This window comes from Homalodisca vitripennis, chromosome 1, assembly GCF_021130785.1.
Source record: "Homalodisca vitripennis isolate AUS2020 chromosome 1, UT_GWSS_2.1, whole genome shotgun sequence".
NCBI lineage: Eukaryota > Metazoa > Arthropoda > Insecta > Hemiptera > Cicadellidae > Homalodisca > Homalodisca vitripennis.
The window spans coordinates 184,593,123-184,609,709 of record NC_060207.1 but is presented as its reverse complement, the minus strand read 5'-3'; the positions used below and the strand labels follow the sequence as shown (position 1 = coordinate 184,609,709).

Here is a 16,587-nt window from a genome sequence, read left to right as displayed (position 1 = left end):
GGTTATGCATACAATTTTGATTTAAGTAAACTAATAACTGACGACACTGTGAGACTTAACCACTTATTTAAAAAAAATTTAATCTACACTTTTGTTTAACAATTTTACTTTAGAATTGAATTTTTATTAATTTAATATGCGGGTACAGATTTTTTAGTTTTACTTTGGTTCCAGAGATGGTGAGAAACTACAAAAAGACTTCCTCTAGAGGAGAGTGGGAAAAAACCAACATGGATACTGCTTTCACAGAGGTCAAGGAGGGAAGAATGACTTGCTTGGGAGCAGCGAGAACTTACAATGTTCCAGAGGCAACACTTCGACGCCGACTGAAAAAGAACGTTTCGGTAACTATTTTCACCTACACCTTGCACCACGTTTATATTTACAACTTGTTTTAAGTTAAATTATTTACCACCTTGTTTTTGATATTAAAACAAAATTTACTTTGGTATAACAACTTCTCACGTTACAAAGACAAGACTATAATCCGTACCCCAGCTTTTTACGCAAATACACATAACATTTTCATTTACTTCATCACAACATTTCTAAGCAACCTACAACGATTATTATTTACATTTTCCAAACCTTAAAAAGTACCAAACTTTAAAATAATGAAATAAAATAAATATAAATTTTTTACCTTTCCTGCTCCCCTTAAACAAGTTTTTTTTTTAGGATATGCCTGTCCATGGAGGAAGATATAGAGAAGTATTCAATGAAGAGCAGCTCCAAGATTTACACAACTATTTGGACGGGTAATGGACCAAATGTTTTTTGGAATGACCAAGTTGCAGTGCAGAAAAACTCGTTTTTGAATACGCAGAACACTTAGGGATTTCTCATCCGTTTAATAAAGAAACTAAAATGGCTGGTGAGGATTGGCTGGCTACCTTTATGAAAAAACACAACTTTAGTATGCGTAAAGCCAGAAGCAACATCTGTTGCAAGAGCAATGGGTTTCAACAAACCTAGTGTTGATAAATTTTTCTCCATTTTGAAGGAAGTGCGAGAAAAACACAATTTTCCGCTGCTAATATCTACAATGCAGATGAATCAGGACTATCTACTGTGCCCAATAAATTACCTAAGGTAATTTCACCAAAAGGAAGTAGAAGAGTTTCTAAAGTTGTGTCTGGGGAGAGAGGCAGGAACGTCACTATTATTTGTTGCATCAATGCTACGGGAACTTACCTACCCCTTTTTTGGTATTTGCCAGAAAGCGAATGCGACCTGAACTCATGGTGGGGTGGGGGGGGGGGGGGGTGGGGGGGGGGGGGGGTGGGGGGGGGGGGGGGTGGGGGGGGGGGGGGGTGGGGGGGGGGGGGGGTGGGGGGGGGGGGGGGCTAAAGAATGCTAGCTCGGTAAAATCACTAATAGAGATTTCTAGTAGAGAGGTTGAATAAATCTATCAGTGGTTTTGCTTTTTGTGACGATCACATTTACAAATATTAATTACAATTCAACAGTAGAGATATTTCTAAGTTTATTGTAAGTTATTCCTCACCAGAAATTGACCCCCAGGGCATTGGAATTGATATATCATCCCCGTGTTTGTTTCCCGTTACCGCTTGCGAAGAGGACTCTTTAGTATTTGTATTCATTTTTGCACAACACATACACAACACATCAACATGTAACGATCAACATTGTGTCGGCCGCACCAGATAACTGTAATTATTATTACCTCATATTTATGGCCGAGGAAGTCGACTACAGTAAATATAACGTTAAAGATAACGATCTGCTTCGAACGTGTAAATGAGACGATACCCTACAGTACAATGTTCAGTACGTTATAACTATATTTGCAATACCTTGGCTAATAAACTACTTAACCATAATGCATCAGTAGTTCTATCTAAAGGATGATGTCAAGTTATAAATAACTCGGTTAACATATTATTTGTATATATCTCCCATTATGAACAAGTCTGAATGCCACAAATTCTGGAAAAAACATTCCTCGTGATTTGGCAGACTGATGTAATTCATTTTCTGCTTTGTATCCTTGGTGGAAGTAAGTTGGTTTTAATGTAAAAGACATTTTTTGTATACTTCCACATAAAATTTATTAAAATAGCGCTTTCGCCGGTTAAGGCATCATCAGTTTGACATTGTTTACAGAAAAATCATATGTGTAAAATAGAATAAACATATGATAAAATAGAATAAAATTTAAAACTAACTGTAAAGACCAAAAACTAATAAATTATAAAAGAATTATGTAGAAAAATATGGACTACCGAAAATTCACAAAGATTTAATTCCTCTTAGGCCAATAGTAAGTTCCATTGACACTCCTGTATCAAAGATATCAAAATTTTTGTTACCTATTATTATTAGTACATTATTTGGACAAGCTAATTCTTACATCGAGAATTCAGAAGATTTTATCAATAAAATAAAAAATATTAATATTGATTACAGTGATATTATAGCCAGCTATGATGTAAATAGTCTGTTTACAAATGTACCTGTCTCTGAAGCTTTGTCTCTGATTAGACAACGACTTTCTAATGATAACAACTTCAGTATGAGAACAACATTATCTATTAACTGTGTAATGGAACTTCTTACTGTATGTGTTAGCCACAAATATTTTCAGTTAAAAGATAGATTTTACAATCAAGTATCCGGTTTACCTATGGGTGGTGTTCTCAGCCCAATAATTAGCAACATATTTATGGACCACTTTGAAGACATTGCTTTTGAAAATTGGAGTATTGAACACAAAATTTGGTTACGGTATGTTGATGATGTCTTTTGTGTATGGGAAAATAAAATTAACATCCAAGACGAATTTTTAAAACACATCAATTCAATTAGACCATCGATAAAATTTACTATTGAAAATGAGGTTAACAGTGAAATTCCATTTCTTGATATTTTGATAACAAAAACAAAAGAAAACACAATTAAAACAACATTATTTTACAAGAAAACTTTCAGTGGACAGTACCTTAATTATAATTCAAATCATCCTCAACATGTAAAAATTGGATTAGTACAAAATTTGTTCCAGAAGATTAATAATTTGGTAACTGATAACAAAGATAAAATTTTAGGAGAAAATTATACTACAGAACTTTTGATTAAAAACAACTACCCTCCATCAATTATTGAACGAGCTAAGGCTAAAAACAAAAGTTGCAAGCAAATTACCAAAACAGACAATCCTAAATATCTCACTACCGTAACTATTCCTTATGTAAAAGGAACATCAGAAAAAATTCGTAAGATAAATTATAAATTTAACATCCGCACTGTTTTTAAGTCCCAAAATAATATAAGAAGCTACTTAACAAAATTAAAACCGAAAAACAAACATCAAGAAACCAAGAATGTGGTATATAAAATTGACTGTGGTTGCAACAAGACGTATATTGGCCAAACATCAAGACCTGTGGAAATTAGGGTAAAAGAACACATTTATAATTATAAAAAGGAAAATATTGAAAAATCTAAATTAGTTGAACATGCAGTAAAGGAAAATCATCATATAAATTTTGAATCATCTAGTGTAGTGTTTAAAGAATCTTCCTGGACTAAAAGAAATAAAATTGAAAGTGCATGTATGACAGTTTTAAAAGATAATTGTATTTCCCAACCTTCCGTAAATTTCAGTCATATTTTTATACCATTAGTAAAAAAAGAAATCCATTCCAAAATTATGAATTGCAAACCATATTTTTCTACATAATTCTTTTATAATTTATTAGTTTTTGGTCTTTACAGTTAGTTTTAAATTTTATTCTATTTTATCATATGTTTATTCTATTTTACACATATGATTTTTCTGTAAACAATGTCAAACTGATGATGCCTTAACCGGCAAAAGCGCTATTTTAATAAATTTTATGTGGAAGTATACAAAAAATGTCTTTTACATTAAAAGACTGATGTAACTGAACCAGAGCCGCCCTTAGATTTAACTATGACCCCAAAAATGAAACAAACCTTTACAAACAAAATGTTTTAAATCAAATTTTGTTACCAATATCGAGTATGTTCAAACTAAAAGGAACTTGTTCATGAATCTTTTATCCATGGGAAAATTATGAAAAAATAAAATGATTTTGAAAGATTAAAAACTGATAAACAAATGTTAATAGAAAAGAAAGTAAATAGATATCTGTTTTTGTTCCAAATATGCCATTTTGGAGGATTTTATAGAATCTGCTTATTGCAATCACCACTGAGACAAAATTTTCTGGAGATTTTTTTACATTTTACTTATTATTGCCCCTAAAATCCAAATCCACCATAACCCGACAGTGTACATATCAACTATATAAGTTTCTAACTAGGTGAATTTAAATCCTTTCAAAATTATGTACCATATCTCAAAAACCATTAACCCCAAACAGGTTTACAAAAATAGTGATTGATAGCAAATTAATTAAAACCCCAATGGTATTATATTATCTAAATAGGTTGTCAAATAAATAGTTATAGCTATTTTAGTTGTTGGGTTTGTATGTATTCTTACATGTGAAAGGGGACCCATAGATCCAAGTTTTGGATTATTTTAATTAACAGTCTTTCATCATTAACATTTTTTTTTAATTAAAATAGGAAATTTCTATCCACAAAGAAATTTATTTTTTACATATAATCAAATAACTAAAATAACCGTTGCTCTTTTATTTTTCAATCAATTTACACATAAAGGATACCACTGGATTTATCACCATTTATCACCAACCACTACACTTTAAAATGTATTGTAGTACTAACGGGTTTTCAGATATTTAATTTAGAAAACTTTAAAATTTCTCCATTTTAAAAGAGAAAGTTATTTTTTATTAATGGTTTTTAATTAGTTTAACATATATGCCAAGTTTCATGTTATTTTTCAATAGCCCTTTCTAAGACATGATTTTAATAAAATAAAAAGTATATGGACAGAGTTTTTGCCTCTATTTGTGCCTACTACTATTTCCTGAAGTTGTACCAATCTCTAACAAAACATTATGTGTATCAATAGCAGTCTGCATGGTTGCTGCTAGTTCACCGACAAATTAAGTAGTAATGCCTGCTAAAAGCAGTATTTACTATAAAGGGAAATCCCAAATCCAACTATACAATCATTCATTATTCCGCACAGAACACAGGATGCTTTCAACACTCTATCTCAGCACGTGTTTGGATTGCTGATTGACTAATGCATTGTTGTTCTTTCCACTAATCAAGTTTGAATTGGAAGTACGGTAACAAAATTTACAATTTGACTGAATGAACAAAACATGGGAAATGTTAAACATATGAAGCCAGAATTAGTGTATATATATATATATATATATATATATATATATATATATATATATATATATATAAAACAGGTGTCTTAATAGTCCCACCCTAGTAAATCCATCATTAACTTTCTTATGAATAGAGGTGGAGTGATTTACTTTGGTTTACTTTGGATAAGGTTTATAAAACCAACTGAAGATTATTTTTATGTGGGAAAATTTATTCAATCCCCCCCCCCGCAAAATGGGGTATTTTTGGGTTAAGTAAAAAATTTTAAATAGGAATCCCTCAGCAAGTGACTCCTCATTTTAAAGGTATTATTAAAATAAGAAGAATGGCTCAAACTCTATGTGTCTAATCATCTTTGGTGCCCAATTAAAGTTTGAATTGTTTTATAAAACCTCCATAATTAAGTTACATTTCAAGTTATTGCAAGGCAGGCAAAACATTCACTCACTAGGTATTTAGAGAACTTATGACACTAAATCATGTGGGAGGGAGAGAGAGCGGGGAGGAAGGGGTGGGAAGGGTGGGAGGGATTGGCGAGAGATGGAAGGAGGGAGGGAGGGGTGGAGAGTTTAAATTGTACAAATCATTGTTGGTCTTTGCATAAATTAAATATTCCTTCATCGGCTTGCTTCTTTTGTATGAGAATATTGTTACAATGCTTCCAATAGTTGTACAAGAAAGAGAAATAAAAACAGTACTCTCCCTTTCTCTCGCGGATGTAGAATTAATGACAAGTAATATTTTGATAAATAGGTAATAAATTAAAAATAGTTTTTTAAGACTCTAGTGCAGGATAAAATCTGTTTATTTGATGGATTTATGTTTTCATTGTTGTCCAGAAGCTTTTGGAGTAGTAGTTTTAAAATCTGACATCTGGTGTGTTTCTTCAAGACTATCTCGTTTCTGTTTACCTGAAACAAACAAAAAATGTTCTGATAATGTTTTTTGGAGTATTTCTGAATTCATTCTTACTACATACTGAGAATAAAATCAATTATATGCAAAGAATTGTTATAATAACTAATTATGTACCGTACTAATATAAAATAAGCAGTGTTAAATGACAATGCAGCTTTTCTGATTTGAATTCAAAGTCTTCAAGAAATCAACTTGGAATAAAAAAGCTTAACTGTAATAGATGTGAAGTTTTAAAAACATTTAAATTTAGTTATAATCTTAAAGATCCAAATTAGACTACATTAGATGGACTTGTAATAGACAGCAACAACTTTTATTTCAGATGAAAAAAGTTTATCTATATGAATATAAATCATAATTGTAACTTTTAAAACAATAAAATCTCCTAGATAAATTTAAAACTGTTAATTAAATATCTAGTTATAATATAGATCAGATTAGTTATTTGATATACAACTTAGTAGCTTTGTAGGTAACTATAGAAGAGCAAAATATAAATGTATAAGCTTGAAATAAAAATTAATAATTTCAAAAAATTACCAGTTAATATCTATAAAATTTGAAAAGATAAAATGTTTTCCAAATGACAATTATAAAAGCAATAAATTTAATAATTAACAAAAGGGCAAGATATTTGACAAATTAGCCAACCGATTAATATCCACATTAATTGAAACATTACTCGGTAGTATATAGTACTTGGTGTGTATTTTAATGTAAATTTGAAAATAGATAATAGTATAGAAGGATTAATTAAAATAGCAACAGAAAACGGTCCTTTTTTTAATTTTACATTACATGGAATGGTTCTTCTACTGAAGAAATGCGTAAAAGCAATAAATTGATAAGTGGTAACAAGTGGTTATTATAGTAATCTTGTTGCTTTGCTAATACTTTAATTTGTATATTTCCTTAATAAATCTGTAAAGAATTGAAGAATTTGATCAGATGAAGTGAACATTGAAATATTTTAGTGAACATTGAAATATTTTACTTCATATGACATGAACATTGAAATAGTTTGCTTCACTGAGTAATTGATAGCTAAGAATCGCTTATGGAATTATAGTGAATTTTGTATTATATAAGCTATAATCAGCTCTCAACTCTTGTTTCACTGTACAAGGAGGAAATCACTTAGGGCTTTGCAAGTCGAATAAGATAAATCAAACAATTGTTTTCGTCAATTCAATTGAAAATACTATTTACATTTTCTCAAGAACTATAAAGCTAGAAGATGAAAAATATTGAGGAAATATTTTGGAACACGTTACTTTAAATTTTACTGTACCAGGAGATTTTGTCTATCAATACAACAAAAAATAATGTTTAGGAAGCAATTACGTCCTGATAATGAAAGTATAATGTTGAGCTAAGTTAATTTTATTTTTATGGTTACACTACCGGAATGATTAAAATGTTTCACAAAAGTGTTGTTTTTCAAAATCCCTGAGGAGGCTATGGCCCATGTCCTGGATCCGCTACCGAGCACCAGGGTTTGGAGTAAGTTAGGATTTGTAACCTCTGTGATTCAGTATCTAAGTTTATATTGTAAGAATTAAAAACAAAAATATATTACATTTTTCATTTTTATTTAATAATAATTTTAAGTAGAATTATACTTTGTCCAAGGTTTTTAGTATTTTTCTGATACGGTGTGGGGGGTTTGGCCCCTCCCCCAACCCCCTCAATACACTGCTGCCTAGGCTTAGTAACAAGTTAATCACAATATCTTAAAGTAGTATTTTTATTACCTCTCAGGAGGTGAGTCGCCAATCTACAGCAAGGTTTCTCCACTGCCAAATAGAGAACTTTAGCTAAAGTGCAACTAGTGATCAAGTCACCTCCAAGTAGATATGTCTGTGTATAACATGTCCAAGGATTAGGTACAGATTAAGTGAGCAGTGTTTTAAATACACTTACTCAATTAATTATCTGAAAATAACTGTTGACCAGCCTAGAGCCATAACTATGACTATTTTTGTCAATTCAGTCATTCAACTGAAAGTTGTAACTGGATGTTGAGAACATATTTAGATTGGTGTTGGAGGGTGGTTGATAAGGGGTTATCGATTTATCTTGCAATAACTATTGGTTACAAAGAATAAATGAATATTCAGTTTATTTTCTAGTTTTCTACTTAGCTTGTTATATTCTGATTCTTCTAGTAAAACCCTTATAGATAACAATCAGTTTCATTTTTGGGTCTTGTAGGCTGATTGTTAGATTACTTTCACTTGTGTTATTTTTAAATAAATCTTTTTTGAATAATTGAAACAGAGATTCTTATTTTAGTACCACAACTAAAATAAAACTCATATTAGTCTAATTCTTGCAGAAATTCACCTTATAGCCTCTATGGGTATGGAAATCAAATTAGCACATGATTTGATTTTAGACTAAAATAATTTAGTTATAAAACTTACAATAAGAGAAGATCATAAGTTACTAAAAATTGTCAGGTAGTATCCAATAAACATAGTCAAATAAGGGAGTTACTATACAAAACAATTCTCTTAATAATAAGTTGTACAGTACGATTGTATGGAAAATCAAGATTTTCCAATGCATCCAACTCGTTGGGTAAATAACTAACAGATTTATTCCAAATGTTATATACTCGTATTTTCACCTATAATTGCAATTTTTAAATTGGAACCTATAATCAAGCATGAAGTGTTTTTTTCATCTATATACCTACAAATTTTCATAAAATTTACTCTAGTAATTTTTAGATAGATTCAAAAATTAATTATAAGTTTTGTTCCTGTAAAGGTACCACTATGTAAAAAACGTTTTGTCCTCCAAAAAACTTTAAATTAAAATTTGCCGAAATGTCAATTCATCAATTAATTTGCCTACATTATAAATGTTGTGTTTCTAGCTCAATAACATGTCCCACACTTGTGTTAATAAGTCACTTTAGTCTTTAGCAATAAATACATATTAAGACAACAAAGCTTGAGCTTCAGTTGAGCTTTATTACAATACAACAAAGTTTGTAATAATCTATGTTTATCTAGGAAGGAGATCCATCCTCCCCTCTCAATTCTATATAAGTAGAAATAATTAATTTGAAATTTATTGGTTATAATGTATGGTGTAAATTGTTTATTACAGATGATGTAACTGTATAAGTAAAGCTTATGGAGATTTTTTACAGAATGGACTTTTAAAGGCTCCACTAATTCATCTGTTAAATTAAATTTCAAATCTTATTCTAGAATATTGTAATCCAATAAATCATTCTATTTTGCCAATAATTAATTTACATATTTGAGTGTAGTTTATTATTCTGGCTTAGATAACATCCAAACACTTTTATTCGATATTCTTATAGGTTATTTAGAAAAATCTCAAACCTTTTTGTACTTCATTCTTTAAACATTAAAAAAAAAAGCTAAAAGGCGTATCAATGCTTTATCATCATTATCTTCAAAATGAAATCTATCATAATGCTACAATCAAAACTAAGAATGTGAAAGTCCAAAAGGTTAAACATTGTTTTGATGGGGTAAAAAGCTCAAGGTCGTTTACTACACCCAGGTCTTGTCTATCAAACTTGTACTGCACCAGCTCTCCTCCTTATTCTGTTTGATAATATCCTCAGACGGATCTGAGTATGATCCTTAATGTTTGCATATGGATGGGCAAATAAGGCTAAAAAGGGATCTGCCTCTTCTTTTTTGCACAAAAATGTTTTTATTGAAGTATTAACTGCTCAGTTATATTTTCAATAACATTTTTTATATAGGATTTTTTTGACATTGAATAAAATAAAAACTTAAATATTTATTTAAATCTAGAAAGGAATCATAGCTATGAAATATTATAGACTAGTATTTTATTAAATATTTTTTGTTCTCTCAGTCTTAAAATTTATTAAACGGTGATACATGATCTATTAACTTACATAATCAATGAAGCTGAAAGAGAGTGGTACTTGCATTCCATATAACTGGTAGGCAAAACTGAAGTAGTGGATCATGTACACACTATAAGTAAGCCTGGCTAGAGGTCGAAATCCTGCCCATGACAGGAACCGATTAACGGACCCTAAAAAACACCACAATATTAAAAAAATGTTGTATTTAATATAAGGCCTTGTTTAAGTAGACATGAATAGTTCTCTAGACAACGCAAGTGTTATGTTTAGTTGGACATAAAATTAGGGATAGGCTACAATAGGCATTCACTTTTTTATTGATTAATTAATATATATTACACCTAGAATCTGTTACTTTATAAATAGTGATTCCAATTTTTAATTTTAAGTAAAAATCCCTCTTCTAAGAATTCCCACAAAGACAAACCTCCATATCCAAGCGTGCAAGCCAATATGATCCAGGATAGACTGAGACAAAATAATGGACGGGAGAGTCCCACAAACAATGGATCCAGCCAGGAGCTGTACTGGTGGTCTGGATCTACCAATATGACAGTCATTGCCACCAAGGCTGCCAATATACTAATACAAAAAACCCAGCCAACTTGCCATAGACGCTGTAAAAGAAGTAATTTCACAGGTTAGAGCAAGTTATAAAGATTACGTCCTATAATTAACAACTTAACTCCCAACATCCAGTTACTATAATGGAAACATTCTTTATCACTAAGCAGTGGCGTAACTAGGACTTGGCTTTAGGGGGGTTGGATCTGATTGAAGAGCGCACCACACAATAGGGGGTAGAAATCTGAATAAACCATAATTTGAATAAATTAGATAAGCTTAATTCAAATTTAAACATTTAACTATTGTATTTCAAACAATTTGGATGGTTGTTATGTGACTATTTTTTTAAAGGATTTTGGGAGAATTTAAACTCCCTCATCCCCCCCCCCCTTAGTTATGCCACTGTGAGATTATGGGTCTTTTAGTTCTAATATTGGAAGGGCTAAATACTAGAGATGGATTCAGAAGGACCTGGACCTGGCCCCTCTTTTTCTTAAACTTTGGTATTAAATTGTATCTTAAGAGTTTTGTCCTGGTACATTAATGTTGAATATAAGCAACCAATAAAAATCTATCTCTGAAGCAGATTTTTAGACTGTAAAAAGATAAAGTTGTCATTTATTTTCAGTTATCATGTATCATAAAAACGTACAATTATGTTGAAAGTAATATTGCCTTTTTAATACCCAAAAACTGTGTACTGGTCAGTACAGGTTCAGAAATCTGCAGTCTAGTGTAGTCATTGGTTCTAGCAGTAATTTATTATTGCTATCCTGCATATGGGAATAGGGAGGATGTTCAAAGAATTTACGTCTACAAAACCTAGTTCGCTTTTTTTTTTTTTCATTACTTAATTCTTGTGCCCTATCGATGCTATCAAAAATTTTCCCAATGGACACTATTTTTATGATTCTGACTAATTAAATGACTGTCAAAGTACTGATTCATTGGGAATCGCAGTACGGTACTTATGTGAAAAGTAAAAGTTTTAAAGTTTTGGGATGAGGTCTCAGAACGTAGCACCTGTAATGACCACTAGCTCCATTTTTCTCGTGTAAGACTTGAAGCTGGCAGGAAGGATTTCCCATACTTTGGGCCGATCATATATAATGAACTCCCTTGGTGCATTAAAATTTTTGTCCCAAGAATCTGTTGTGCGTAGGTTAAGGAAGCTTGTTAGAGATTATAATATTTTGTATCAAAATAGCAATACTTTTAGATTTAAGGGGCTAGTGCTGTTCTGAATATCAGTTGTAACTGGGAAATCCCTGCAATGAAAAGCATTTTTATTTAGTTATTCAAGCACTTACAAGATAATATTTGTAAAACCTAATTAAGCCATATTATGTTCACAGCAACAGAAATAGAATTTTCACTTTCTATTGTTTGTATCAAGAGACAGATGTAATGAAAATGACTTTAGTTTTACCCAATAAAAAACACTGATAATCTCATACACCTTTATGCCCTTACTTTTCAATCCAGGACTATGGGAAATGTCTCATTTTAAATATATTATTAATAGATATTCAAATGCTTTTTAGATCTTCTAGTAAAATTATTTTTATAAGTATATAATTGAAACAGTTCAAAATAGTTTAAGATTTCTTTACTAACCAATAAAAATGTATAAAAAATCTATAGAGGGTTTGCATATCCTTTAACATGAGACATCTCACACAAATCTATAACCAAAGTAAGGATATAAAAGTGTTTTGATATTAGTTCTAAAATTAAGATTGTCAGAAGTAGACCCACATTCTAGTATATCCAACTAGGTGAAATTTCATTATACTATCTTCTTGAAATCTATTGATCTGTAATGAAATTTAAAAACACATTATTCAGTAAATTGGTGTTTTACAAAAACTCTTTATTGACATGACAAATCCTAATTATAAACAGGTTGCGTATTCTTTTGTAGAAAATCATTAAAGTTTTGTAATGTGTTTAAATTAGCATATACCTTGTATATTTTGGAGTATGTAATAACACTAGTTATTAATATCTAGAAATTTATTTAAAGCAATTTCTTGTCATGGTACTTTATAAATAGAAGATTTTTATTACAGGGGATTCAGGAAATTACAAAGATGTGGAAATAAAATAATGTAGCAACAAGGGAGGAAATTTAAGTGAAGAGAGGGGTAAGAGAATACTAATTAAAGTACATACTTTATTGTTTATAAATAAATCGTAATGTAATGTAAATGAATGATTTGAGTTATTGCACCTTATTGAATGGTATGAAAGGTCTTTTTCCTTAAAATTTCCATACCAGTGTTTGACACTTTTTCCTTAACCAAAATTACTCTAAGGATGAATTAATGTTTTTACTACCTTGGAAACATTTTGAGTGGTTTTATTTTGCTTAACGGTGAACACCAAGTAACCTAGACAGATTCCCATTAAAAATGTGGAGAGTCTGTAATGAATTCCCTTGTGGTCCATAGGATATGACAGATCAGAGGTACGACTGGCTGAACTGAAAAAAATCAAATTATAAAAAATAAAAAGGAATTCTCACGGTATAGTATTAATTTCTTATACGTAAACTGCTTGTAAAAAGAGACTGGGCGATTATGTTACAATTAGTATAAACATCAAATAACATTCCTGACATATCTTAGGAACAAAGAGGTCAAATGATCAAATTCATCAATACATACCATACCAAAAGTGGTTTTTAAGAAGTTGTATCAAGTTTTTTATAAAAATGATCATGTTATGTAGTATAAAAGAATTTTCCATTAAAATTATTGAGACTTTATGATGTATCTTTCCTACTTACAACTCACTGAGCATGAAGCCACTGCCGAGTTCTCTCATGTAAGCATTAACAGTGGCACCCACGACAGATGCAGCAATACCAACACCCAACAGTATTAATCCAATTTTCGGTCGTCTATGGAGTGGGATCAAGAACAATGGAGCGATTATATTCAGTTGGAAGTCAGAGGCTAGGTACCAGCTTTGGCTGACACACTGGAAAGAATTGTGCAATTCAGTTATTCATGTGGTTCAAACTTTTATCAGTGCTTTATGCAACTTTTGTACATAATTAGGACACACTATGAGGTGAAGATGTAGATCAAATAATAAAACTACTTGGTTCACCGACTATCCCACAATTTCTTTTTGAATGATTCACACTAGTAGATTCATTCTAGTATGACCCTAATTACAAAAAATGATTAAATGATTAGACAACTATCTCTATAGGCAATGTAAAATTAAAGATTAAGATCAACTTTTAAAAAGAGATTGCCTTGGAATTAATTCAATGATTGAATTGAAATTAAATTGATTATTGTAGAATATTATTATGATTACTTAATTAATGAAATATTCATTGTTCATGCAAAAAGTTCAGAACTAATTGCTAAAAGCTGAGCTTTAGGAAAGACTATCACTCAAGGGGCTGGAAAAGTTTTATTTCTATTAGTTTGTCAGTCCTCATTTCTCAAAAACAAAATTTATTAATAGACTTGAAATTTTGCATGAAGCTTCATTTATATATAAGCAACATCAAGTCAGATAATGGTGCATATCCCAACATGTGATTTAGCTGAGCATTGGTGAACATTTTTACAACGGTCCAAAGAACGTAGCCAACAAGGAGGTCAAAGGGTCCAGACTCCCTCCCCCAATTTTCGATTTTCAATTACTTTTTTAGTAAATGATTATTATTATTTAAATAATTCAGTATTACTGACATGTACTGTTGAAAGATCGTTCTCAACCAAGAAATAAGTCAAGAACTTTTTAAGGAACAAAATGGTGCGTTACTCTTTGTCCACTACGGAAAAATATCAGTCGTCTGGACTCCCCAAAACTTTGTCCTGGCTACGTTCTTGATCGATCCTATTGATAACAACGAGAAAATTGCTGTATTATTAATTTGTAAACAAACTGATTACAATCATATGACATTTTAAAATGTGACATAGTAACACACTTAGTATTTTACAATTTAGTAAGCAACCTTAGCGAAGCCTGTCATACAACTCTACCTTTTTACATTTATGAGTATTTAATTGATGTTATAAAACTGTAATATAATTTGTATTGATTTCGGAAAAAATCGTAAATTAGTGTGCAAATCAAATAAATACGAGTGAACAACACCAGTATTATCATACCACCGCATCAGGATTGACATAGTTGCTGATGTGAAGCAGGCCAGTCCACCAGTAATGTTGGCAAGGTTTCTCGAAGGATCCTACCATTCTTGTCCAGATCGGTCCTTGTGTCAAATAGACAGCCAAAGTACAGCTGAACAACATGAGCAAAGCCAGCACTGCAGTCAGCCTGTGTAAATAAACAGACTATGGTGCTTACAATAGAAACTGACCATTTGTGCAGTTTGTCTTTATGTTGCGACGATCATAAATCTACTTTAGTTAGAATTCTGAATTTGAGTGTTAAAGATAATATTTGCTATTGAAAGGAACTAGATTATATGGGATTCTTTAAAAATGTGTGTTTCATAATAGATAAATAAATATTTTTGATACAAAAACTTAAATAGAGAAATATTTATAAGAATTTATTAATAAATTAAAAATAAATGTATTATAAACTAGTTCCAACATTAATGAAAGTTCACTAAATTTATTGATGGCAACATTAAACACTGTATGCATTATTAATTACATATAGAAAACTCAATCTTAAATACGAGTAATTCAATATAACTTAGGTTAATAATACATTAATATGTGTTCAAGATATGAACTTTATTTGAAAGTAGAGTTATAGAACAAATAATTGTTTCTACTGGTAGTCTTAGATAAAGTGGTTTGAGCTACATATATGCTGGTGAAGAGAAATACACTTTTGCCCTATATCTAATTAAATTTCATTTAAATGTTATAATTCAATTTAAATACCATAAATTCGAAGATTTCATTTGACATTCAGAATGACTTGTGATAGTAAAACTTAGGTTATATTGTTGTTTAGAGCACCACATTTAGTGTATGTGATCATTGAACCCTAAGATAACCTTTTACCAGTGTTAATTATTATGTATATTACTATGACTATGCACAAAAGTATTTTTTAAACTATTCATCCAATGATTTTTTATCTCAGTTAACCCCCAGCTGTTGGCTATGCTGGCTTGTCTGGGTCACTTTGGCTGTTATTCCTGCACGATGGGACCTCCCCAGGATTTGAACCCGTGATCTCTCAGAGAGATATCCACTATAGACTATATCTACTAGTCTACGGTGGAGGACATATCTAATATTTATATTGTACTGAATTTCTTCAAAATGGTGCATCAAGTATATTTCTTGCTTAGTACATTTTTAAATAGTAATTTGAAATAATTGAAAATTTACAGTTTGAATCCTGTTAAGATCATATTGGCATAGTGTGGACTGTGTTTTTTAATACCTTTTGACAGTAATCACAAAATGTTCAGCATGAAAATTATGTGCTACTCTTCTACGACTGATTTTTGTTCAGATGAGATTTAAATGTATTCTTTCCCTTATCATACACATTATTTTTGGAGGGAGACAATTAGTTTGAATATAAACATTCTTTTACCTTCTGTTTGGATAATTATGTCTTTAATATAATTACATTGGGACTATCTCTCTGTCTTAAAATCCACCCATGATACAAGACACTAATGTTAATACTAGAGAAGATGTTTTGTGCAGGATTCCAAAACCTACAATACATAAATCAAGGGATTTAAAATGCCAGCAAAGAAATCTCTAGTTTACCACTATGCTGGGAAAGAAAAAAACTTATAGTCACTTTCTTAGATTGTCAGAGTCACCACCAAAACAAAAGTACAAAAAGAGCACAGAGCATCTAGCCATTCCAACTTTGTCAACGTTACTTTTTCACAAAACTAAACCATAACAAAAGAAAGTAGAAAGGATCACATTTTAAGTGCTGTTAATGTTTGAAAGAAAATCCTCCTCATTATA

General features: G+C 30.8%; 1 protein-coding gene across 2 annotated transcripts in view; it reads right to left on the bottom strand.

The window, feature by feature from the left end:
- Positions 1–6,052: 6,052 nt before the first annotated feature.
- LOC124352876 (nose resistant to fluoxetine protein 6-like) overlaps positions 6,053–16,587 on the bottom strand; it is a 39,144-nt gene continuing 28,609 nt past the window's right edge. For both annotated transcript variants that reach the window (XM_046802593.1, XM_046802592.1), the window contains exons 9-15: positions 14,779–14,947; positions 13,428–13,621; positions 12,977–13,121; positions 10,497–10,686; positions 10,097–10,239; positions 7,938–8,043; positions 6,053–6,176 (exon numbers count right to left, since the gene is read on the bottom strand). In XM_046802593.1, coding sequence (XP_046658549.1) covers positions 6,091–6,176; positions 7,938–8,043; positions 10,097–10,239; positions 10,497–10,686; positions 12,977–13,121; positions 13,428–13,621; positions 14,779–14,947 — 1,033 coding nt within the window. In that variant the 3' untranslated portion in view covers positions 6,053–6,090. The remainder of the gene's footprint in view (positions 6,177–7,937; positions 8,044–10,096; positions 10,240–10,496; positions 10,687–12,976; positions 13,122–13,427; positions 13,622–14,778; positions 14,948–16,587) is intronic.